At 43.0% G+C, this 24353-nt stretch overlaps 1 protein-coding gene across 4 annotated transcripts in view; it reads right to left on the bottom strand.

The window, feature by feature from the left end:
* Window positions 1-3251: 3251 nt before the first annotated feature.
* The window catches only part of MAPK14 (mitogen-activated protein kinase 14), a 46433-nt gene continuing 25331 nt past the window's right edge, over window positions 3252-24353 (bottom strand). Inside the window, exons 8-12 of one of the 4 annotated variants that reach the window (XM_075614138.1) lie at window positions 23418-23489; window positions 7714-7793; window positions 5535-5646; window positions 4824-4997; window positions 3252-4592 (exon numbers count right to left, since the gene is read on the bottom strand). In XM_075614138.1, coding sequence (XP_075470253.1) covers window positions 4525-4592; window positions 4824-4997; window positions 5535-5646; window positions 7714-7793; window positions 23418-23489 — 506 coding nt within the window. In that variant the 3' untranslated portion in view covers window positions 3252-4524. Of the gene's footprint in view, window positions 4593-4823; window positions 4998-5534; window positions 5647-7713; window positions 7794-21486; window positions 21567-23417; window positions 23490-24353 lie in introns of all 4 variants that reach the window. The other 3 variants (XM_075614137.1, XM_075614140.1, XM_075614139.1) reach the window with 3 other exon arrangements.

The raw sequence follows: 24353 nt of genomic DNA, 5'->3' as shown, positions 1-24353 counted from the left end.
GGTTAAATATACCTAGTTCTGATTTTTCCAAGAAAAGTACCCCTACTGCTGGGTTCCATGCAATGTTGGATAGCCCCGTCTTTGTTTCTATGGTTCTTCCCATTAAATTCCCCACAGTATCTGGTATACTTATTGTTTCCCAGACTCCAAATTCAGAGACAAGCGTACCTTTCTTTAATCCATTTGCAGTACCTAGTGTAACTACTGCTGATCCTCAGAAACCCTCTTCAGAGACGAGCGTATATTTCTCTGATCCCTTTGTAGTACCAAGTGTACCCACTACTGATCCTCAGACACCAAGTTCAGAGACAAGCGTCTATTTCTCTGATCCCTTTGCAGTTCCCAGTGTAACCACTGCAGATTCTCAGACAATCATTTCAGAGACAAGCATATCTTTCACTGACTAAATGAACAATTGAACTAATTTATTAAAAAAATAATGAAAACTACTATATGTTCCATAAAAATAGAGATGGCTTGTTGAAGATGATCTGGTTATAAAACCAGAATCCTACTTACAACACAGCAGTTAAATACAAGCATGTGAGTCCAACTGTGGCAAAACAGCTCCTTCTCTCTCCTTAGTCACCACGTTTGAAATGCTGCGCACACTCCTGTCCATGATCGCCTTGACCTCTGACCCTACACATTTAGTTCCATCACTTCCTCAGGGGTATAATAATGTGTAATGGGTAAGAATACTTTCACCCATTCGGCGGCTATGATTGGTTCAATTCCAACCAATCGGCAGACAGTTCAATTGCTCATTAGCATATCAAAACAAACTACAAACGGACATGGCTAAACATCATTACAGAATAAGCATAACAAACAAATACATTGAACAACAAAAACTTGCCGAAGCAAGTGAAAAAGACCCCTTTAGGTACAGCACGCGCCAAAAAATGTGGGTAAATGAAGAAATTAAAACGTAATCTTTAATGGTCGATTGTTAAAATAATGTTGGACAAAACACTACTAAACAAACAGCACGAACACACACGATCTCACGATAAGTAATGATACAAGAATAAAAAACGACTAAATTAGTACTCTCGTTTGGTCTGTTTGAATGTACCTTGAACTAAGGTCCAGAAAATCGGGTTATGCTGATGAAAATTGAGCAATAGCGCCACCTAGCTATTGACTCGTTATCTAATACTGTATATATACTTTACATTAAGGAGTAAATACCATACATAAATATATGTTTGGAAATGTATATGTGAACTCCACCATATAATTGATATAGGTAGTGGAATCGGGCCCCTTATGACCCAGCTAGGTGGTTAATTAACCCCTCTAGAGAGAATAGTGGTAATTAAAATGAACAACGCAAATAATGTCTTGATATGATTCAAGACTTACTTCAATGTAGCTCAAAAACAACATTTACAGGTTTAATAACCATAGATTGAGACATCTAACTAAAAAAAATGATGTCTCTAGGCACCTTGATTAACCAGTTGTTGATTATACACAAAAACTGAATATCTAAAGTGCTAGTTGTGTGATCAGTTTGGTATATTCATGAACTCCTCTACGTAATGCTGAATCACATTTAAAAGGTATTGTCAATAATACTCTGTTGAGAACTCATTGCGTTTGAGATGGTGTATTCATGAACACCTATTGAGAGAACTGAAATCACATATATAACTATTCAATTAGCACAAAATAGAGGTTTAAATGCAGAAAAATTTCCCAGGCTTGTGTCTATAAAGCACTGCTAAGTAATGGCCGCACACACTATATAACAGCCCTTAGGGTTAGGCTGTAGAGGTTTGTGAATGGGACACTGAACCCCATAAGGAGCTGTGCAGCCAATCAGGAGCGGAGATTCCTAGCGCCAAACCAACAGTGGCAAATTCAAAGATGCTCTGTACTGAATAGACGCGAGCCGGCTTCAAAGATTTTGAGTGAGAACATTTTCTAAGTCCCACTTTTTGAGAACATAGCGGTCGCGGCTGTCATTGCATGCCGAAATCAGTTCCAGGATTTTGGGAGTACCTCCCGGTCATTGGAAAGGGCTCCTACAGAGGTTTTTCTGAATTTCATTTAAAGGACAAGTTTATTCGTTAGCCCCGTTCCCAGTAAGTGTGTTAACCGTGTAAATTCTGTTACATTGCGTGTATGTCTTTTCCTGAAATAAATTACAATTTATTTTACCTCCTTGCTTTGCTCAATCATAAGATCCCGGTATAAAAAGGTGTTGATAAACCTGGTCTCCCGTGACATGAACACCATCCTGGTAGTAGTGGATCGCTTCTCCAGGCAAGCTCACTTTGTTCCCCTGAAGGGTCTTCCCAATGCTCCCAAAGTATCAGACACGTTATCGCATCACGCCGCCAGGCGAACAACGCGTGAAGTGTCAATCGCCCTTGAGTAAACATCATATTCACCTGCGGTCTTCTCCGCCTCCGTCTCTCATTGGACAGCAGCTACCTTGTGGGCAGGTCTGCCCTAATTCATGCAAGCAACCAAGTGGTTCCTGGCCTCTTATATGCTCAGCTAGCCCTCTACCAAACTGGCTGCGCATAAGTCTTCTGATGGTTACGAAGTGCTTACTTCATCCTTGCCTCCCTCCCTCGGTCTGTGTTTATCTCTAGCTCTATCTCTGACCATTGGCTTTCACCCGAACTCTGACCCTCTCCGCTCCTGATCACGGCAATGTAGGACTCTACCGCTTTCCCCTTTTAATTTGTGACCTCATCTACGTCCATTTTTGAAAAAGGGAAAGGATTTGTTTCTTCTGTTACCTCTTTATGGTCCGCTGTTGAACACTGGGTGCTATTCTGACTGGAGGACCAAATTTTTAGAAAATGGAAAAAGTCGGTCCGTATTATTAAATCATGTGCCAGTTTGGGTACTATACCAACTCTGAAATTTATGGAACCAAACTCAGTTTCAATAAGAACATCAACAGTGGAATATTCACGATTATCTCCATGTACTGTATATCAAGTTTTAGTTATATCATTAAAAGTTTAGTTTTAGAGTTAGCTTTTGAATTAATGAAAATATTTCGGGGTTTGAGCGCATTAGAACAGTCACTTTGTTACACACACACACACACACACACACACACACACACACACACACACACACACACACACACACACACACACACACACACACACACACACACACACACACACACACACACACACACACACACACACACACACACACACACACACAATATCTGCCATGTAGAAAGAAAAAAAAAAGATTAAATAAACTCACAAAAATTCATTTGAAAAATAGGTTTTATTTGACCAGTGCTCGTTTATGGCATTGGATGTAGTTCCCCAAATTCAGCACACTGGGGACCAAGAGAAGGGACACAAAGATTTAAGTTTCAAACAAGACTTAACCCCGTTCCTTGTGCAAGAGGGCCACTTCACTTGGGCTAAAAAGTGCTGAAGATTGCTCCACTGTAAACCTTTAAATCTCCCACTGGGGACCTAAGTTACATGGTTAAAGGGTCAATCCCATGTAGGACCAAAGTGACCTACAGTAATGATAGTGATATGTTTAACGTGTTAAATCTCGATAAATGACACCATAAAATATATATATATTTGTATTTATAATGGATACCTTCTCATTTTAAACGAATTTATTTTACCAGTTTGATAAGGTTGTCCCAAGGGAAGCAAAGTGTTAAATGTTACTATTGGGTTACTTTGGTCCTACGTGGGACGGACCCTTAAAAATGTCACGGTCATTAGGTCACTTTGCACGTACATTGGACTGACCATGTAACCGTTTCACTGCCAAATGGGCCTGCTTCTCTATATATGCTCTACACACCTTTACATCCCCTCTGCAAAGCTGAATAAAGAGGGAGGCTTGCACAGAAGCTGTGTTTTGCTGCTTAAATATTCCTATCTGCTGATATTTTTTTCCCTCGAGATATACATTTATCAAGAGAAAAAAAATAAGATATAAGATTTTCGGGATAACAGCTAGAAGTATACAACATAAGTTGATATCAGGGAAATACCCCCATTACAGGGAAAAATACCCATCTCAAGGGCAAAATACCTCCCCCTCCCTGCAGCATTCAGCCCTCATAACCCATATGGGCCAAAGTTACTCGCGTGGGGTGTGGAATGACACTCTACAGACAGACTTTAGGATATACAGTAGGGGCAGCCAGTTCCCTGCTGCAGCAAACACTGATACCTATTAAATACATTCTCCAATAAAACCCTTTTGCTGATTCTTCCAAAGACAAGCGAGACAGGTGGAACATGGACCTCCCATCTACGCTGGGATGGGGAGAGAAAGAGGTCAACTGGGGAGCGCATGCAGCAGGAGTTACATAGATATCCTATATAAATAACTCTCCCCAGCACAGGAAAAAAAAAATATATATATATTTATATATAGAGAGAGAGATATGTATAAGTGTAAATCCCCAACACCGCGGCCCAAGATGCACTTTGTATGATAGCAGGAGGGGTCGGATAGTACCCCGGCCTTCACAGTGACTGACAGCACCTCAGGAGCAGTCCCTCAAGATTCCATCTCCTCTGTGTCCAGGGGAGGAGGCACGAAGCAGACCACCTCGTCATACGTCAGACCTGGAAAGGGCACCTTATGATGAGACCGAGTATGTGCACACTGCACTACACAATGACACTGAGTATCTCTAAACATTGATCATGAACCCACACTTCATAAAACCACTTCCCATAACTATTGTCGCCACCCATAACTACTCCTCCTGCAAGTAGTCAGTGTGGGTGGATTTGGGGGGGGGGGGGGGAGGTAATGGTGCTGTGCCCTGAGTAGTAGGGAGAAGAGACACTCACTCTTCCACTCCTCGATGTCCAGCTCGCGACTCTCGAAGCTCTGGTCATATGGATCAGCCACAGGCTCATCATCGGGGTCATGGTACTGAGCAAAGTAGGCATGGGCCAGAGCCTCGGCTGCAGTGATCCGCTTGTCTGTGTCTAGAACCAGCATCTTTTCCAGCAGGTCCACGGCTGAGGAGGCAGAGCAGGTAGAGTGTGTGACCGGGGGTAGCAGGAGCAGAAATTCGACTGCAGAGGGCAAGGGAAGGAGGAAATGAGAGACTGCAGAGGGTGAGGGAAGGAGGGAATGAGGGACTGCAGAGGGCGAGGGAAGGAGGGAATGAGAGACTGCAGAGGGCGAGGGAAGGAGGGAATGAGAGACTGCTGAGGTCAAGGGAAGGAGGGAATGAGAGACTGCAGAGGGCAAGGGAAAGGGGGAATGAGAGACTGCTGAGGGCAAGGGAAGGAGGGAATGAGACTGCTGAGGGCAAGGGAAAGAGGGAATGAGAGTCTGCAGAGGGCAAGGGAAAGAGGGAATGAGAGTCTGCAGAAGGCAAGGGAGGGAAGGAATGTGTGGAGACACCAGGAGAGGGAATAGAAAACTGCAGACGGTAAATGTGTGGATGAAGGAGGGAATGAGAGAGTGAACTGAATAAATGGAGAGGGAATGGGAGTTGCGCTTGATCAAGAAATTAAGTGTGATGTCTCTGTAGCAGAAGAATGTCCCACATTCCAAGACGACCCCCACTCTCTCCCGCGAACCTTGTGGGTTGGCTCCCAGAAACACATCCTCAAAATTCATCTTAGGCATGTATGGCAACGACTGTATGTAGTTCCTGGCCTGGAGGGAGAAGGGGGGGAGACAGAGAAAGATAGGGTAAGATTACAGAGAAATTAGTAAAGAGAGGATGAAGTGGTCCCTGGGAGGAGATACACTTTCAAATAAGTTTGGACTTGGCTAAAAAGATATTTGAAGATTCACCAATGATATCAGAAAATGTAGGCGATTTATCTTAACCCCTTAAATACAAGCTACACCCCAGCTACACCCCAATTAATAAACCCGTGAATGCAGCAACCCATCCCTGCACTTTTTTATTACCTAACATATATATTAATTTTCTTAACATTGAACCTGGGAGGTGATGTTCACCTGGAGATAAACAGCGCTATTAACAACTCCGGGGATCTCTCACTCCTTATTCCAGAGATATTTACCGGTGAAGTACCCGTGTAGAAATCTCTCTTCAGGGGAAACAAAATGACGGCCAATAAGAAGCCGTAACATCGGTTGTGGCTTCCTATTGGACAATTATTTAAATCCCTTTTAAAAACAAGGAAGCAGAACTGGGGTGTCCCGAGAGTTGATAATAGCATGGTTCTGCTCCAAAAGGACCCCTGTTTACTATTCTGGAAATAAAAGGGGGTAGGTTAGTTAGTAGGTATTGCTGTTTTCATCCTGTTTCCATGTCAGGTGATGTGCGTTTAATCTAGAAAGTCCTAAAATACCCTTAACATTGCTTCTTGGATGTTCTCTGTGTAGTGCAATGTTAATTGTTCTGCATGTCTCTGCTGTGCAATCGTCACCTCCTGATGGCATTATTGGTTCAGCCTGTGACAGGGACCATTTGGTGACAGCATGAGAGGGCGCATTTGAATAGAGCAGGATTTTAATATGCAGTTCAGTTTCTTTAGCAGTGATATATCCCCAGTCTAAGAACCATCTCTGCTACTAGATAATTGTTACATTGTATCCCACTGTTATGGAAAACTACAATGATCCCTGGAATTTCCTGTACTATAATTGACATCAAACTGACATTGTGATTTTGTTTTTATACAGTTATAATTAATGCACTTTGAACCACCCCCCTAAAAAAAAACAAAAAAAAACATGTTTTTAAATAATAGAAGAGACCTTAACATTTGTTAGGGTGTAGCCTGCTTTGGAGCAAAGGCAGCAAACATATTGGATTTATGATGTCACTGATGACTATGCAAGGCTACAGAGCATTGGGGTAGACCGGCCTTTAATACCAGTGAGGGTATCAGCTGCTAGAGAGGGAATGGGAGACTCCCTCGTTTGGTTCTAGCTGGGTAGTCACATGCTATGATGCTGCGGGTAAGAATGGCTAACACATGCGAACATGCAGTTAACATGCGAATAAGTAACTGCCTCCCTCCCGCCTCTCCCAGGTTCATGCAGGATATAGTGGGATAGAGGTGTTTGCCCACCTTCTCCTTGTGCGGCTCTCATTCAGTGCTGATAATGCATGGGGCACCTGGTGTACAAATGAGGGGCTGTGAATGAAGCTGCATGGGATGAATGAATAAATTGAGGAGGGACTGCCCAAGGTAAATGAATGCATGTACAAGGTGCTATGGGTGAATGAATGAATGAATGAATGAATGAATGAATGAGAGGCTGCTCCACGTAGAGGAAGAAACGTGATACTTGAGGTGAATGACTCAATGAGGCTGCTTTGGGTGAGTAAATTAATGGGTCTCTGCACTGGGTAAATGAAGGAGATGCTGCACCAGGTGAATAAAGAGAGACACGGTGAAGGTGAGTAAATGAATGTGGAACTCTGCCCAAGGTGAATAAATGAGTTACTCCATGCATGTGAGTGTGAATAAATGAATGACACAGGCTTATACAGGTGAATGAATGGAGCTATGCAAAGGTGAATGCATACATGTGAGTGTGAGCTGGGTAAATAAATTAAATCAATGATTGAGGCTGCACTGGGTGAACTGCATGAACTGGAGTCATAACTGGGTGACTGAAGAAATGGAGAGGCTGCATCAGGTGAGAATGAGAGGTAACATTCGCTGTGATGGGCTGAGCCTGACCCCAGCCATTGAGGGTTTAGTTGTCTCCCTGCCCACCCCAGCCCTGCTGTCTCACCTCGTGGCTGGGCATCCTGTTAATGAGATAAGAGGGAGGTGTTCCCGTCAGACGCATGATCTGCTGCAGCTGATTAATATCTTAGTAGCCTCGTCAAGGGCATGTTAACAACCGTGCAGAGACAGCAAGCGCAGACGCCTTACACACACAAATTACCCCACACGAGAGGTGAGCTCAGCTCAATTACCCTAGGGCATGCGAGATGGAGAACTCTCATGCTTAATACCTGCGCACACGCTAATTGCCCCAAGGTAGTATTATAACGTTTGTAAACAAAGGGAACCATAAATTATACTTCCCCAAGGGAATTTACAGACTTCAGGGGCATTCACGCAAATTATCCTCAAGAGTCCACATAAGAAAGTTGCCCCAAGGATACTTACACGACTGCACTTGCAGTTTAGTGGAACATACTACAGTACATACATGCTCAGAACTCATGCCTTAGGCCTGTCACACAGTGGGGCTCTCCCAAGTTCCCCCAATGTGGTGACACTGAGGACGATGGGCAGGTGGAGGGGGGTGAAAGGGGAAGAGGGAGTGGAGTTGGAGACATGCTGAGGTGAAGTGTTAACCATGCAGAGTACTGCATATTCAGGTTAGTCTATATGACAAGACCTAAAACACTTAGGGCACAGAGCTACTTTATGTAACCCATGCGGTGTCAGAGGAGCTTGCGGGGGTTATGGTAGCTCTGTTTAGTTATTCAGTAACTAATAATCATTAAAGGATTTCTGATCCTCCCCCCTACCTCATGTGAGATCCAAACACGTGTGTGTGTATAAGTATATAATGTGTGTGTGTATATATATATTTTTTTTTTTTGATGCATGCATATATTTATATGTATATATACATGCGTGTGTATCTATATATGTGTATACATATACAGTATACATAAACATAGTATATGTGAGCGTGAGGGTTCACAGTTTTAGTGTTAGGACCTGCATTTTTGGTTTACCTTGACGTTGGTATGGAGGCTTACGACGCTTTGGCCAAAGGGTTTAACTAAATAACCAAGTTATTACTATTATTATTCAAGTATTTATACTTTATACTCTTTACCATATATGTTTTGTCAATTTGATGTAGCATTGGGCACCCGTGTCTTCTGTTGTACGTATACATTTGCCACGATCAGTAGCACTCATTTTGGCATAAATATATATTTATGATGTGGTGGATGTAGGAGTTTGAGCTATCTGGGAATGTGTGTTAATTAAAAAAAAAAAAAAAAATATATATATATGTGTGTGTGTGTGTGTATGTGTATATATGTTGGTGTGTGTGTGTATACACACACACACACACACACACACACACACACACACACACACACACACACACACACACACACACACACACACATATATATTACTAGCTGAGAGACCCGGCGCTGCCCGGGACCAAAACCTCCCGCTCCTTCCTCTCGCCACCCCCCTCCCCCCCGTTCCTCTCGTCTCTCTCCGCCTCCCCCCACCCATGCGCAGCTGTGGTCCTTCCCCCTCCCCCTCTGCGCAGGTCCGGTCCTCCTCCCCCCCCCCCTGCGCTGCTCCGGTCCTCCCCCTCCCCGCGCAGCACACAGTACCACAAACACAGTGAGACACACAGTGCCACACACACAAACCCAGTGAGAGACACACACACAGTGTCAGACACATACACACACACAGTGTCAGACACATACACACACACAGTGTCAGAAACACACACACACACAGTGTCAGAAACACACACAGTGTCACACACAGTGTCACACACACACACAGTGTCAAACACATACACATATACACACACAGTGTCACACACACAGTGTCACACACACATACACCCAGTGTCACACACATACTCACACACACAAATGTCCTCGGGCACCCACAACTGCAGTGAGGACCCGCCCGTTCCCCCCACCTGCGAACACCAGCCACCTCCGTCCAGTCTCCGCGCTCCCACCGGTCCAGAAGGCGCCTCTCTCCTGTCCGGGCGCTCTGATCGGTGGGGGCGGAGCATGCAGCGCAGGCCACCGAGCGCACGGCAACCCGGAGCGGGTGCGAGGGAGGAGGCTGAAGTGCCCGATGAGGGGGAGCAGCCGCAGCGTGCGTGCACCACCAGGCCGCTGGAGCACACGTGCAATTGACAGGGGGGCACCGAGGAAAGGGGTGGGGGGCAGGGTCCGGGGTGGACCGACACAGGGGGCAGTAGGGGGGGTGACACCCGGGGGCATGGGGGTACGCTACCCGGGGGGGGGGAGGGCAGGTGGAGGTGATTCCCGGGGGCAGGGGGCCTCAGCGGGAGACAGGGACACAGAGTGGTGTGACCGGGGGGGGGTTGGTGGTGGGGGAGAGGTGAGGCCGGCGAAGAGGAGCGGCGGGTGGTAGTGTTGTGACCGGGGGGAGGGGGGTTGGTGGTGGGGGAGAGGTGAGGCTGGCACCGAGGAGCGGTGGGTGGTAGTGGTGTGGATGGTCCTGCCAAGTGAGATTCCTAATCCAAGTGAGGGCAAGAGGTGCAATGTGAGGGGTGGGGTGAGGGGGGCGGGGGGTGCGTCCATGGCCAATGACACAGGGGGAACACAGGGCCAATCACACAGGGAGAAGACACACACACACAAACATTATTTCAGACTTATAGATATACACACACTTATTGATCCAGAGGAAGGCAAACAAAAACCCCCAGTGTCATATCATCCAATGATATCTCATAAGGGGGGAAATAAATTCCTTCCTGACTCCAAGAATTGGCAATCGGATTAATCCCTGGATCAACATCCTTCCCATGTTTACTTATTTGGTATATCCCTGTATACCTTTCCTTTCTAAAAAGATGTCCAACCTTTTTTGAACAAATCTATTGTATCTGCCATCACAGTCTCCATGGGTAATGAATTCCAAATTTTAACTGCCCTTACTGTAAAGAACCTTTTCATTTGTTGCTGGTGAAATCTCCTTTCCTCCAACCTTAAGGGATGACCCCGAGTCCTTTGCACTGCTCTTGTGATGAAAAGTTCTTTTGAAAGCTCTTTGTACTGTCCTGAATATTTTTGTATATAGTTATCATATCCCCACTTAGATGTCTCTTTTTTAATGTAAATAAATCTAATTTAGCTAGCCTCTCTTCGTAAGTTAGATTGTCCATCCCCTTTATTAATTTGGTGGCTCTTCTCTGCACTCTCTCTCTAGTTCCATAATGTCTTTTCTAAAGAGTGGTGCCCAAAATTGCACGTTTCGGCCTCAAGGGCCTTTCTCAAAAGCAAATGGCATTATGCCATTTGCTTTTGAGAAAGGCCCTTGAGGACGAAACGTCAACTAATGGCTTATAATACATTTTATAGCAGAAATCCGCAGTGTCCAGGTCCTTCCTTTCATATACGATATTGCGGGTACCTACCAGAGATTCCTGAACCAGGAGCACCTGTATTTGTATCATATTTTCTTCCTTGAGAGAAGGAGTGGCTCAGTGAGTAAAGACACTGACTGGCACTAAGAGTTTGAAGCAGGGGAGCCTGTTCAGTTCCCGGTGTCGGCTTCTTGTGACCTTGGCAAGTCACTTTATCTCCCTGTGCCTCAGGCACCAAAACATAGATTGTAAGCTCCACGGGGCAGGGTCCTGTGCCTGCAAAATGTCTCTGTAAAGCGCTGCGTAAAACTAGTAGCGCTATACAAGAACATGCTATTATTATTATTCTTGGGGAGTGCAGCATTACCCTTCAAACTGCCCAAAATTGTACTCCATATTCAAGGTGTGGTCTTACTAATGCTTTGTAATGGGGCATAATTATGTTTACTTCCCTTCCATCCATTGCCCATTTAATGAAAGTTAAGATCTTGTTTGCCTTTGCAGCTACTGCATGACTTTGGGCACCATTGCTAAGCCTGCTGTCTACAAGCACTCCTATAGTACATCCTTTTCCATCAAGGATTCCCCCAATTTATCCCCATTTAATTTGTAAGTCGTCTGTTTATTCTTGCTTCCCAAATGCACAACCTTACATTTATCTGTATTAAACCAAATCTGCCATTTACCTGCCCAAGTTTCCAGTCTCTACAAGTCCTTCTAGAGAGAAATTACTGTACATTCTGCATTGATTCTACTACCTTACACAATTTAGTATCATCAGCAAAGATGGAGACTTTGCTCTCGATGCCAACCTCAAGGTCATTAATAAACAAGTTAAAAAGCAGGGGTCCCAGTTCCGATCCCTGAGGTACTCCACTCATGACCTTAGCCCAACCTGAAAAAGTGTAATTTATGACAACCCTCTGTTGTCTATCCTTCAACCAGTTTTCAATCCAGGTGCATATATTTTTACGGAGTCCAATTTGCTTTATTTTGTACACCAACCTCGTGTGGAACCGTATCAAAAGCCTTTGCAAAATCTAAGAAGACCACATCAACTGCATTACCCTGGTCTAAATTCCTACTTGCCTCCTCAAAGAAACAAATAGGGTTAGTTGGGCATGATCTATCCTTCATAAATCAATGCTGACAATTACTAATAATTTTGTTTTCCATTAGGTATTTCTGAATATTATCCCGTATTAAACCTTCAAGTAGTTTCCCGATAATTGAAGTCAGGCTTACAGGTCTGTAATTCCCCGGTTTGCGATCTAAAGTGGAAGCACTGTATGCTAGGTGATAATGGTGAAATTCAGGGTTGCAGACCTGTCTAAGACATGTGAATGTGCTCACAAGTGATCTTTTTATTTGCTATATGCTATACAGTGGAGGTTTCTTGTCGTCTTTTTTACCCACCATAACTTAAAATGTGTATGGTAAATCCTACCCAGCCTTGAAAATTGCAAAGCCAGTACAACCAAACGCACACTGATGAGACCCAAAAGGTCAAAACAGCTGTCTGTGAGTGGTTTCACTGGCTTTGTCTAATTGCATGCTGTACTTAAAAACTGTGTTAACAGCAAGCATTAGCTTATAAGGGTTCCGTATTTTACATATCAGGACATAATAACAATCATATGTTCCTTAGCAGGTCTTAAAATTGGGTAAATACAACCTCAGATGAACAACAACAAACAAAAATAAAGCCAAAATGGAGAAGCCATGACACGGTGTAATATGTCATGTGTTGTTCATCTGAGGTTGCATTTACCTAATTTTAAGACATGCTAAGGAACAGATGATTGTTATTATGTCCTGATATGTAAAACCATAGAATTCAAAGAGGGTGTACTTTCTTTTTCACACAAGTGTGTGTATAGAGATATATATATATACAAATATATATATATATATATATATATATATATATATATAAAGAACAAATATAGTAGCGCCAGGTTATTATAAACCCTAATAGTGACTCAAATCTAATAGTGAACTCTACTGTGTTTCATATAAGAAAATATATCTATATCTATAATAAACAATCAATAATAACAAAAATTATCTATAACACAGTGAACCTCACAAAAATAAATAAAATGTGTGTATGTGCAAAAAATGTGAAAAAAGAATTAAAAAGTCCAACCAGTCCTTTTGAATCAGTCCATGAATATGCTAGATAATTGGTGCTGGTATGGGGGTCTCCGGCTGCTCTCAAATTGGATGAACCACATCCAAGAGGTACCTAGAGGAAAAAAAGAAGAGAGAGCGCACGCCCCATAGCGTAAAATTGTACATTTAATATTGAAAAGGAAGGGATATTTAAATGTACAATATATATTAAATGTACAATTTAACGCTATGGGACGTGCGCTCTCTTTATATATATATATATATATATATATATATATATATATATATATATTCCCCAGATGAAGTCCTAGTACCAGGACGAAACGCGTAGGGTAGAGGCTTAAGAATATATCCATAAGCTCTCCCTATCCCCAGAATTGTCAAACTTTGACTTCCAGATATAGTATAGTCTATACTTCGGACATTACTCCCTGGCGCTCCGATACAAACACAAGCTGAGTGACGTCACGGTCGCTATCTCGCGAGACCTGAGGGGCAACACAGGAGAACTGGAAGGCAGCTGCAGACGGATCTGTTACAGCACGGAGAATCTTGGCGTTCCACGTGGTGACGAGGCAGACCGCCACCAGAGCAGCAGGAAGGAGAGGATTCTTTGTATCCTACATGCCTAAATCATCTGCTACTTTAGATTTCACCAAAGATATCAGCCATTGTTCCCAGTCTAAGTTATGCTCGATTTTTTATCATATAGCAATATTTGCGCCTGTGATAGAGATATATATATAAGATAGTGATAGAGATAATATATATATATATATATATATATATATATTTATATAGTACGTTACCATCCAGCAGGGCAGCAGAACAGCAAAGAGAGACAGCACTCAGAGGTAAGTCAGCAAAATAAAGGAAGAAGATCCCTCTGGGGATCGAAACGTCGGATTTTTGTGTCTGTTTCAATACATTATTTTGCTGACTTACCTCTGAGTGCTGTCTCTCTTTGCTGTTCTGCTGCCCTGCTGGATGGTAACGTACTCTTTACATTATTTATGGGACTAGCACCAGGCCTTTCTGGATATCTACATTTGAGTGCTTGCTGCTTTTTTTAATACACACACACACACACACACACACACACACACACACAACCGCGGTGAGACGAAATCAAAGGCAGCACTCCAAATGGTGGTCAAAAAATATATTGTGGTTAACAAGACACCATATTTCTCAAGGTGAAAGGTCACGCTTGCGGACTTAAACGTCGGTATGGTGTCTTGTTAACCACAATATATTTTTTGACCACCATTTGGAGTGCTGCCTTTGATTTCGTCTCACCGCGGTATCGTATTGCCTATTTTAACATACTGGATTTGCACCCACCTCATTGTCTTACTAGACGCAGTGCCTACTGTTCCATGTTATATGATATATACATATATATATACACAGTGGTCGACAAATCACCAAAAAATCTACTCGCCACCTAGTACCACACGTGTGCTGCTTGGGCCAATAGGAGCTCGCCACGATGTTAAATCCACTCGCCCGGGGCGTGCAAATGTATAGGTTTGTCGAACACTGCATATACACATATACATAACACACACACACACAACTACCAATACGCCTGTTGTGTTAGCCGGTTGGCGTATTGCCCCCCACCCCCCAAAAAGCTTTGCCCGTGTTTATGGAACTCTGTCAGGGCAGGGATTTCTGATTCCGGCCCCTGCAGTCCCAGAGCACAGATTCTCAGAAATAATACCCATCTCCTAGAACTCCAGGGAGAGATTACTGGCTCAGGCCCCTGGTTTTTCCGAGCCCAGCTTCTCAGAAATATTCCTTGCGCTTAGGGCTCTTTTTTCTACAAAATGTTTTCCAGTACACCTGTTGTGTTAGCCCTGTGTGTGCTCTTCCAGAGAGAATTACTTCCAAAGGGTGTGCCGTTACCTCTCTGCCGTTTTCTGCAATTTAAAGCTCCCGCGTCACGTGGACCAATAGGAAGATGCACTGTGACACCTCAAGGCTTCCTATTGGCCGAACAGGCCCGGGAGCTTTGAAAAGCGGACATAATGTGTGAGCTGGAGTGGCTACCAGCACTCACTTCAGGAGGTACGTATTTCCGGAAGAAAGGGGGCCCCGGAGAAGAAATTAATGGGATTCAACTCTGGAGACCTCCTGCTTCAATCAAATGTAAAAAGAAAATGAAACGATTAGATTGCCACTTTAACAAATTTTGAAGTTGAAGAAAAACAAAACCGACTATCATTAGAACAAGCAGTTTGTTTGTATTTCAACAGTTCATTCTTCGCCAATAGTGAAGCTCTCTTAATAGTTTCGCTCACTTCCCTTCTGTCAACCCCTTTCAATGAAGCGATTCCCTATCTGTCAAAGGGCTGGGGGTAACTCCGCCCTATCCCTACAGTAGTCGTTCTGCCCGCACAAGTAAATTGTGAATAGGGCCTACCCTAAGCCTCATTTGAGTGGTATGGGGTGAGGACTAGATGCCAAAAAAAAAAGTGTTACAGTTCATCAGTTCATGAAAAATCCTAGTTCCCAATTTGCCTGTATGTATTTATGTAGATGTATTTAAGAGTGTCTGTAGCAGGGATCCAGCCTTGCTCTATTGAATCTTCTTTTTTGTGAGCAGGCTGCTGTGCGGATCAAGGAGCGGACGACTTTGGGTGATATGGACACACTATTTTGCCTCTCAGCCACCCGCCAAGCGATTTGAGTGACATACACCTCTCACTCTCTGTGGCATATCCAGGACTTACATTTCAGCACATAGCTGGCGAATTGTCCCTTCACTGCTCTATGTGACACCCATTTCATATTTACATGGGGCATTTCCGCCACGCATTTAGAAGATTACATGTCCCCTGTTACTTCAGACATTAGTGGGACATCATCCTCTTTGTTTGTATATAGTGCTTCATATTTTAATACTTTATCAGCTATTACGGGTGGTGATATACTGCTCATTACCAGTACATACTGCTCTGTATTTCTCATGGACATTTAATTCTATTACTATTCATGGTCCTTATATTCATTATAGCAGTCTCTAGAGTTAGCTATGTCTATAATTTACTTGCTCTCTCTCTGCATCTTCAGGATTCCATTATTATGCTGTGGATCCTGACTTTGTGTATGCACTTTACCAGCTTGTTATTTCTGTTTAGTGGAGCATAGCTGTGTTTAATTCCACCAAGTTGTCACTATTGTCTTTGAGCATTTCACAGTTATGTGGACCAGCCGGTCATTACCTTCAGTGGGAACCATTGTGATCCCACTTTTTGTATAGAGATTTTCCCTTTCATTTTGCCGTTTACTTTATTTTAGCACTTTTCTGCAATTTGGTTGGTGTCTCTCATGTCTGTTTACTTTATTGACAGTGGGTTTTGTTTTACATTTTTTGAGTAGACCTTCCTTTGATCCCCGTTTAGTCTTAATCTTTTTTTATATTTTTTGCTCTTTTTGTTATATTGGTCTGATAAATAAACTTTTTCTATTTTCTCTATTTGATCAAAGTGCTTTAATTGGGGTTTCTTGTCTTCTGTGTTAGTCTCTCCCTCTCCTCTATACATACATACAGTGAGATATATATGCAAAAGCATACGCATACATATACACTGGTGTAGAAGTATTCACCCCCCCAAGCCAATTATTCACATTTTGTTGGCACCTGATCTACTCTACGACGTTTTTAAATTAGATTTTACATGTAGAATCTACAAAAATTACTCCAGTGGCAAAGTTAGAAAATTAATATAAAGAAATAAGATTTAGAGAAAAACAGATTAATTTTAGTTGCATAAGTATTCAACCTGTTTGCTACTACAGCCCTAAATCCGCTCAGGTGCAAATGAATTGTTTGAAAAGTCACAAAATGATTGAAATGGTATCAGCCGGTGTGGAATTAAAGTGGTTTAACTTGTAGATAATTTACTCAGGTATATAAAGACTTTGAAGCTGCAACTCACATACTGATCAAACAAAGCAACTATGAAGACCAAGGAGCTTTCAATACAAGTCAGGGATAAAGTGGTGGAGAGGCACAGAGTAGCAGAAGGGTACAAGAACATTTCAAAGTCGCTGATTATCCATTTCAGCACAGTGAAGTCCATCATTAAGAAGTGGAAGATACATCAGCTTGTGTATACTGATCTGTGTGTTTGATTTCAAGTGCTGGTTGTTTGAAGTGTACAGTTAGATCCAGAAGCCGTTGAACAAGGAAGCGATTAACCAAGGTATAGTATATTGGAGTAGTTTATTGTAATACTTATAAACTTCGTAGTTGCTATAATGAGCAGGATTGAAAATGCAAACTCAATGCACATCTTGCCACATGTATGTGCACTTGGAGCAGCTGTGCCAAGGAGCATACCGCTGTGGGAAGTGTGAGCGGGTTGTCTCTTTAGAGTCAGAGATTGCTGATCTGAAGAGGCAACTTGCAATATTGAGGGACATTGGCAATCTTGAAAGGGGTTTAGAGCTCACTGAGCAGACCCTTGCTTCGACTAGTGGTGCAGATGGTGGCACTGTTAGTGAGGAGCAGGTAGGAAGCTGGGTAACAGAAGGGGAAGCAGGGGCAATAGGGACAGACAGGTCATTTCTGAGCTGACCGATCCCAATAATTTGCCATATTGAGTGAAGATATTGGGAGTGTCAGGGCAGAAATGGCAAAGCTGGGGGAGACTAATTCCTCTAGCATCCAGGGGAATAGTTCCTCCAGCACAGTGGGGATTCGGGATGCTCAGATATCAAGAAAGATTGTGGTGGTAGGGGACTCCATTATTAGGAAGGTAGATAGGGCAATCTGTTGCCATGACCGCTCAAACCGAACAGTTTGTTGTCTCCCGGATGCACGGGTTCGGCACATTGCGGATCGGGTAGACAGATTGTTGGGGGGGGCAGGGGAGGTAAAAGTATAAAGAAAATGTTTGTAGGGATATGCTATAAACCACCAAATATCGGTGACATTGAGGAAGCTAAAATACTTTTGCAAATGGAGAAGGCATCAAAACTAGGTAATGTTTGCATAATGGGTGATTTTAATTCTTAAGACAGACTGGGGCAATGAGATTAGCATTACAGCAAAAGGAAACAGTTTCTTGGGGGTGCTTAAAGACAATTATATGAACCAAATTATTGAGGAACCAACCAGGAGAGGGGCAAAACTGGATTTGGTAATATCAAACAATGTAGAAGTTATAACAAATATTCAAGTCCTGGAACATTTGGATAACAGTGATCATAACATGGTCTCATTTAAAATAAATTATCACAAAACAGATTACTTGGGTTCAACAAAGACCGTAAAATTTAGAAAAGCAGATTTTAATAAACTGAGGTCTAATCTACAAGTAATACATTGGGATAATGTTTTTGCAGGGAAAAATGTAGACGATAAATGGTCAGTCTTTAAAACATTGTTAGAAAAGCACACTCATCAGTGTATACCCTTGGGTAATAAGTATAAAAGAAATAAGTCAAAACCAATGTGGCTAAATAAACAGGTAGGGGAGGAAATGGACAAGAAGAGGAAGGCGTTTACATTTTTTAAGTCAGAAGGGACGGAGACATCGTTTCAGAATTATAAGGAATGTTACAAAAACCCTACAGGGTTAGAGAACATATGCAAACCTTTTGTTTGCAGAATTTGAGGCCAATTCTTTTGTGTGCTTCTTCTAAAACATTTACCTACTACCTATATTTAAAATGGGAGCTAGATCGCAAACCGGGGAATTACAGACCTGTAAGCCTGACTTCAATAGTGGGTAAACTACTTGAAGGTTTAATACGGGATAATATTCAGGAATACCTAATGGAAAACAAAATCATTAGTAATAGTCAGCATGGATTTATGAAGGATAGATCATGCCAAACTAACCTTATTTGTTTCTTTGAGGAGGTAACTAGGAATTTAGACCAGGGTAATGCAGTTGATGTGGTCTACATTGAGGTTGGCATCGAGAGCAAAGTCTCCATCTTTGCTGATGATACTAAATTGTGTAAGGTAGTAGAATCAGAGCAGGATGTAATTTCTCTCCAGAAGGACTTGGAGATACTGGAAACTTGGCCAGGTAAATGGCAAATGAGGTTTAATACAGATAAATATAAGGTTATATAAATTGGGAGAATCCTTGATGGAGAAGGATTTAGGAGTGCTTGTAGACAGCATGCTTAGCAATAGTGCCCAAAGTCATGCAGTAGCTGCAAAGACAAACAAGATCTTAGCTTGCATTAACGGGCAATGGATGGAAGGGAAGTAAACATAATTATGCCCCTTTACAAAGCATAAGTAAGACCACACCTTGAATATGGAGTACAATTTTGGGCACCACTCATTAGAAAAGACATTCTGGAACTAGAGAGAGTGCAGAGAAGAGACACTAAAAATTAATAAAGGGGATGGACAATCTAACTTATTAGAAGAGGCTAGCTAAGTTAGATTTATTTACATTAGAAAAGAGGCGTCTAAGAGGGGATATGATAATTATATACAAATATATTCGGGGACAGTACATGGAGCTTTCAAATGAACTATATTCATCCCAAGGGCAGTACAAAGGAATCGGGGCATCCCTTTAGGTTGGAGGAAAGGAGATTTCACCAGCAACATAGGAAAGGGTTCTTTACAGTCAGGGCAGTTAAAATGTGGAATTCATTACCCATGTTGACTGTGATGGCAGATACAATAGATTTGTTCAAAAAAAGGTTGGACATCTTTTTAGAAAGGAAAGGTATACATGGATATACCAAATAAGTATACATGGGAAGGATGTTGATCCAGGGATTAATCCGATTGCCAATTCTTGGAGTCAGGAAGGAATTTATTTTTCCCCTTAATGGGGTTTTTTGTTTGCCTTCCTCTGGATCAATAAGTAAGTATAGATAAAGGGTAAAGTATCTGTTGTCTAAATTTAGCATAGGTTGACCTTGATGGACGTACGTCTTTTTTCAACCTCATCTACTATGTAACTATGTAACACCATCCCAACTGTCAAGCAGGGTGGTGACAACATCATATTATGGAGATGCTTCTTTTCAGCAGGGAGGGCGAAGCTTGTCAGGATAAAGGGGAGAATGGATGGTGCAAAATACTGGCAAATCCTTAAGGAAAACCTGTTTTGAGTCGGCCAAGACAGGGGTAGAAATTCACATATGAGCAGAACAATGACCCAAATCACAAAGTCAAAGCTACACTGGTGTGGTTGAACAAGAAGAGAATTAATGGTCTTGAGTGGCCCAGTCAAAGTTCTGACTTGAATCCAATTGAGCAGTTATGGCGAAACTTGAAGATTGCAGTCCATCGACTATCCCCAACAAACTTATCAGAACTGGATTAATTTTCCTGTGAAGAATGGGCAAACATGTCACCATCCTACTGTGCAAAGCTATTAGAGATCTATCCAAAAAGACTCAGCAGTAATTGTTGCAAAAGGTACTTCTACCAAGTATTGACTTAAGGGGCTGAATACTTATGCAACCTGCAAATTTCATTTTGCACATTTCCCTTGCTGACATTTAACCTCCTCCTCATATAACAGGGTTCCGTTTAACCGCTACAGCTTGGTAGTTTTGAAGTAAAAAAAAAAAGTTTGTATGAAAAAGTGCGCAGACATCATTTATAATGCAACAACATGTGACATTATTGGTAGGGGATGAATACTTCTGCAAACCACTGTATAAATATTATATATAATACACACACACACACACACACACACACACACACGTCTCCAATTAGATTTCCTGTAGTAGCTCAGGTTTTGGTTTGTGTACAGTATCTGTACATAAATACCAGACAAACTCTCGACCACAGAGATTTTCTGCAAGAACTCAGGTTTATACGTGTGAATGTCATGGACACAGTAACAGGCATACCTAGATTGTAAGCTCGTTGGGGCAGGACTACCTTTCCTATTGTTACTTTCATGTCTTAAGTGCTTATTCTCATTGTGTTATATTATTGTCACGTGTATTACTGCTGTGAAGCGCTATGTACCTGAATGGCGCTATATAAATATAAATATACACACATATACACATATACACATATTAACAGCCTCTGAGATTTCCTGCAGGAGCTCAGTTTTAGATCTGTGCTCGTGTCTGAATGTCACGATTAGGCACCTGAATGCCAGGTTAAGAAGCGTGAATGTCAGGGTAACAGTTACACGCAGACTCACAGCATTAGCTCAGTTGTACAGTAGGTGTGTGTAAAAGGCAGTGTGATGCGCATTGACAGGGACACCTAAACAGATTTCATACAGGAGCTCAGGTTTAGGTGTGTAAATGTCAGGGACACACAGTGACACGCAGACTCACAGCCTCCGAGGAGATTTTCTGCAGGAGCTCTGGCTCTGGGGTCCCGACCAGCCTCAAAATGAGCTTCAACTGATCAATATCTAAAGGTGGAGCATGAAGGAAAATGTGGGACGGGTGAGGAGGCTGCACTCAGGAGGAATGGGAAAGGAGGGTCAGCTGTCCTGGAACACAGACAAGATGTCAAGGAACACATACAAATGATAGAGGGGGAAGGGGGTATCCAGAGACAGGTGACTGTGGGATCAGACATGTGGGTGGGGGGGGGGGCAGCAAACAGGTCAAAGAGGGGGCTGCTGTCCAAAGACAAATGACAGAGGGGGAGAGGGACTCAGTCCCCAATCACAGAGATGAAAATAGGGAAAATCTGACCCCACTCAAACAGATGAAAGGAGGGGGGAGGGGGGGAGACACTTTCCCTTCACACAGAATAAACAAGTCAGACAGGGAACATGACCCTTACACTGACTGTCAAAACATATTGCCTGGTAACCTGCAGACACCACTCCTGCTCACCCTCCTCCTACTACATCAACCACAATCAGATAAAGGCAGGTCCCCAACTACTTAAACACCCCACATGGGGTCTAAGCCGTGTTCATTTGCATGTTTCGATGGCCTCGCTAGACAGAAAGAGGGGCAGGAGGTCATCCTGGATGAAGTCACAGACTCTAAATGTGCAGTCTTAGTTAATCTAGATCAAGTTATTTGATTAATTTTATAATAAAAAGGTAATACAATTAACCCATTAGATAAACATGTCAGTTATTACGTCATTCATTAAACATGTCATTGTCATCAGGACTTTGTTTTTTACGTGGGACTGACTGTTTAAGTAATTAAACATATCACTCATTAGATCACTGTTACCAATTGCATTGATTTTTGTTTAGACTTGCACGTTGCCTCTGAAGTAATAAAACTCATCAGAAGACTCTCCTACCAGGTGGGATCCACAGACACCGATTCAATTCCCCGACCCTACAGCCGAGTTCAGGAGAGGGAGAAAACCTACACTGGAGAAAACGAGAGAAGCAGACACGAGCGAAGAGCGCTTCAGGAGCCAGTGGATTCAGCAGAGAGCAGGGCGGACATATTGCCACGTCACACATGGGAAAACTAGCCACGTGGCACCCCCAGTCACATCCCACAGATACAGAGCATCGGCACGAGCGCTGCCATATGATCGCATTCAGCCGAAACTCCCACACAAGCTGTATCGCATGACACCATGATCTCTCCAGGTAAACAGCCACGTTGCACAGCACTACTGTAGCACATGCAGGTCAACAATTACCATGCCAAAGTGTAGCAAAGGAGTACATGGTCACGTCTCCCAAAGTCCCGGGAGGGGACACACAGTTGTATTACCTATGCAAACATGGGCACGTCATACAGAAGCCTGACTGCTATGCTACAAACTGACATGGCCATGCCCAGTGGCGGATTTCCCATCAGGCCCGGGATTAGGGCGGAAAATTTCTCTTCCCACCCCCCACCACCATATACAGAGGGCCCGCTCTCTTCCACACTGATTGCAGAGGGAGAGCGTGGGGCCTCTGTAAAGCCCTTACCTCCTCCTGCAGAGCCGCCCTCCTCCAGCGTCACGGCATCAAATTATACTGCGACGTCACATTACGTTGCGTTGCAATGGTAATTCAACATCAAACACGTTGCTAGGGCAACATGATGACATTTAACACTGGAGGAGGGTGGCGGTGCAGGAGGTGGCGGCGGCCCGGGCGGCACCACTGTAAGCTCCTATGCGAGACGGATTTTTAAATTCGCCATTGGTCACGTCCCCATCTCCTATGGATGCAATGAAGCAAAGGAAATATAAATGAGAGGGAGAGAGAAATCTATAAAGACAAGTGTGGCAGACAGGGAGGTGAACTGGTAGCAGACACGTCCCTCTGGCAATGTTGAAAGGATACGGTCTGTTCCCGGGAAAAGGGTCCGTCCAGTCAGCAGTTCAGCCATTATACATCCCACCGACCAGATATCCACTAAGGGAAACAAAGAGGCAAAATCAACCCCATGGGCCTTACACACATGGAGACACAGGGGTATAGGGCACAGGATATACAGCTGAATTTTGGGAGCAACTAAGCAGGGAGGGGGGAGATGGACGGAAGACTGGGGTTAATCCCTTGGGTGCTGGACCAGGCTTCTCAGGACGTGACAGCGTAAAGGTACAATTCTACATTAAAAAAATGACTTTGCAAACAATGTTATAATGCAAAGTCCTTAAACTGGTGCAAAAGGAAAAAGATTTGGCTACTTTTGTTTCTGTGAAAATGTATTACAAATTGCATATTGTAGTGGCCTCTGAATCAGGAAGTGTTTGTCAATCAAGTGTTTTTTTTACCCTTACCAGAAAGCCAATATAAGGGTGTGGGGGTGGGGGGGGGGGTTGCCTGCACAAACGCTTGTTGAACATATCGTGATAGCACACTAAAGGGAGCAGCCAGAATAAATTAAAGCTATCCCAAGTTTCAGCTCACCATGTTAATGTTAAAATACTTATAGGTGTTAAATTCTGGTAAAAGGGATAAATTACCCTGATTTACCGCCTTAAACATTTCACTGCCATTAGTACACTTTGGTCCTACAAGGGACTGACCCTCTAAGGGTTATGGGGTCATGGGTGAGAGGAAAGCAGAGCAGGGATAACAAGGGGTGAAGGAAGAAGACAGAGCAAAGAAATTGGGTAATAAACCATCATGATAGTAAAATCAGAATAAAATAAGTATGGCAAGTCAATATAAAAATTGCTATTATGCCTAGAAGAGTAACTGATGCTTTAGGGACAGCCGGTTACGATGTAAACGGGGTCTGTGCATCATTAATTCACCCAATACACCTCCAGG

The sequence above is a fragment of the Ascaphus truei genome, chromosome 9, assembly GCF_040206685.1.
Source record: "Ascaphus truei isolate aAscTru1 chromosome 9, aAscTru1.hap1, whole genome shotgun sequence".
NCBI lineage: Eukaryota > Metazoa > Chordata > Amphibia > Anura > Ascaphidae > Ascaphus > Ascaphus truei.
The sequence above is the reverse complement of the archived record's forward strand: the minus strand, read 5'-3'. Positions and strand labels throughout refer to the sequence as shown.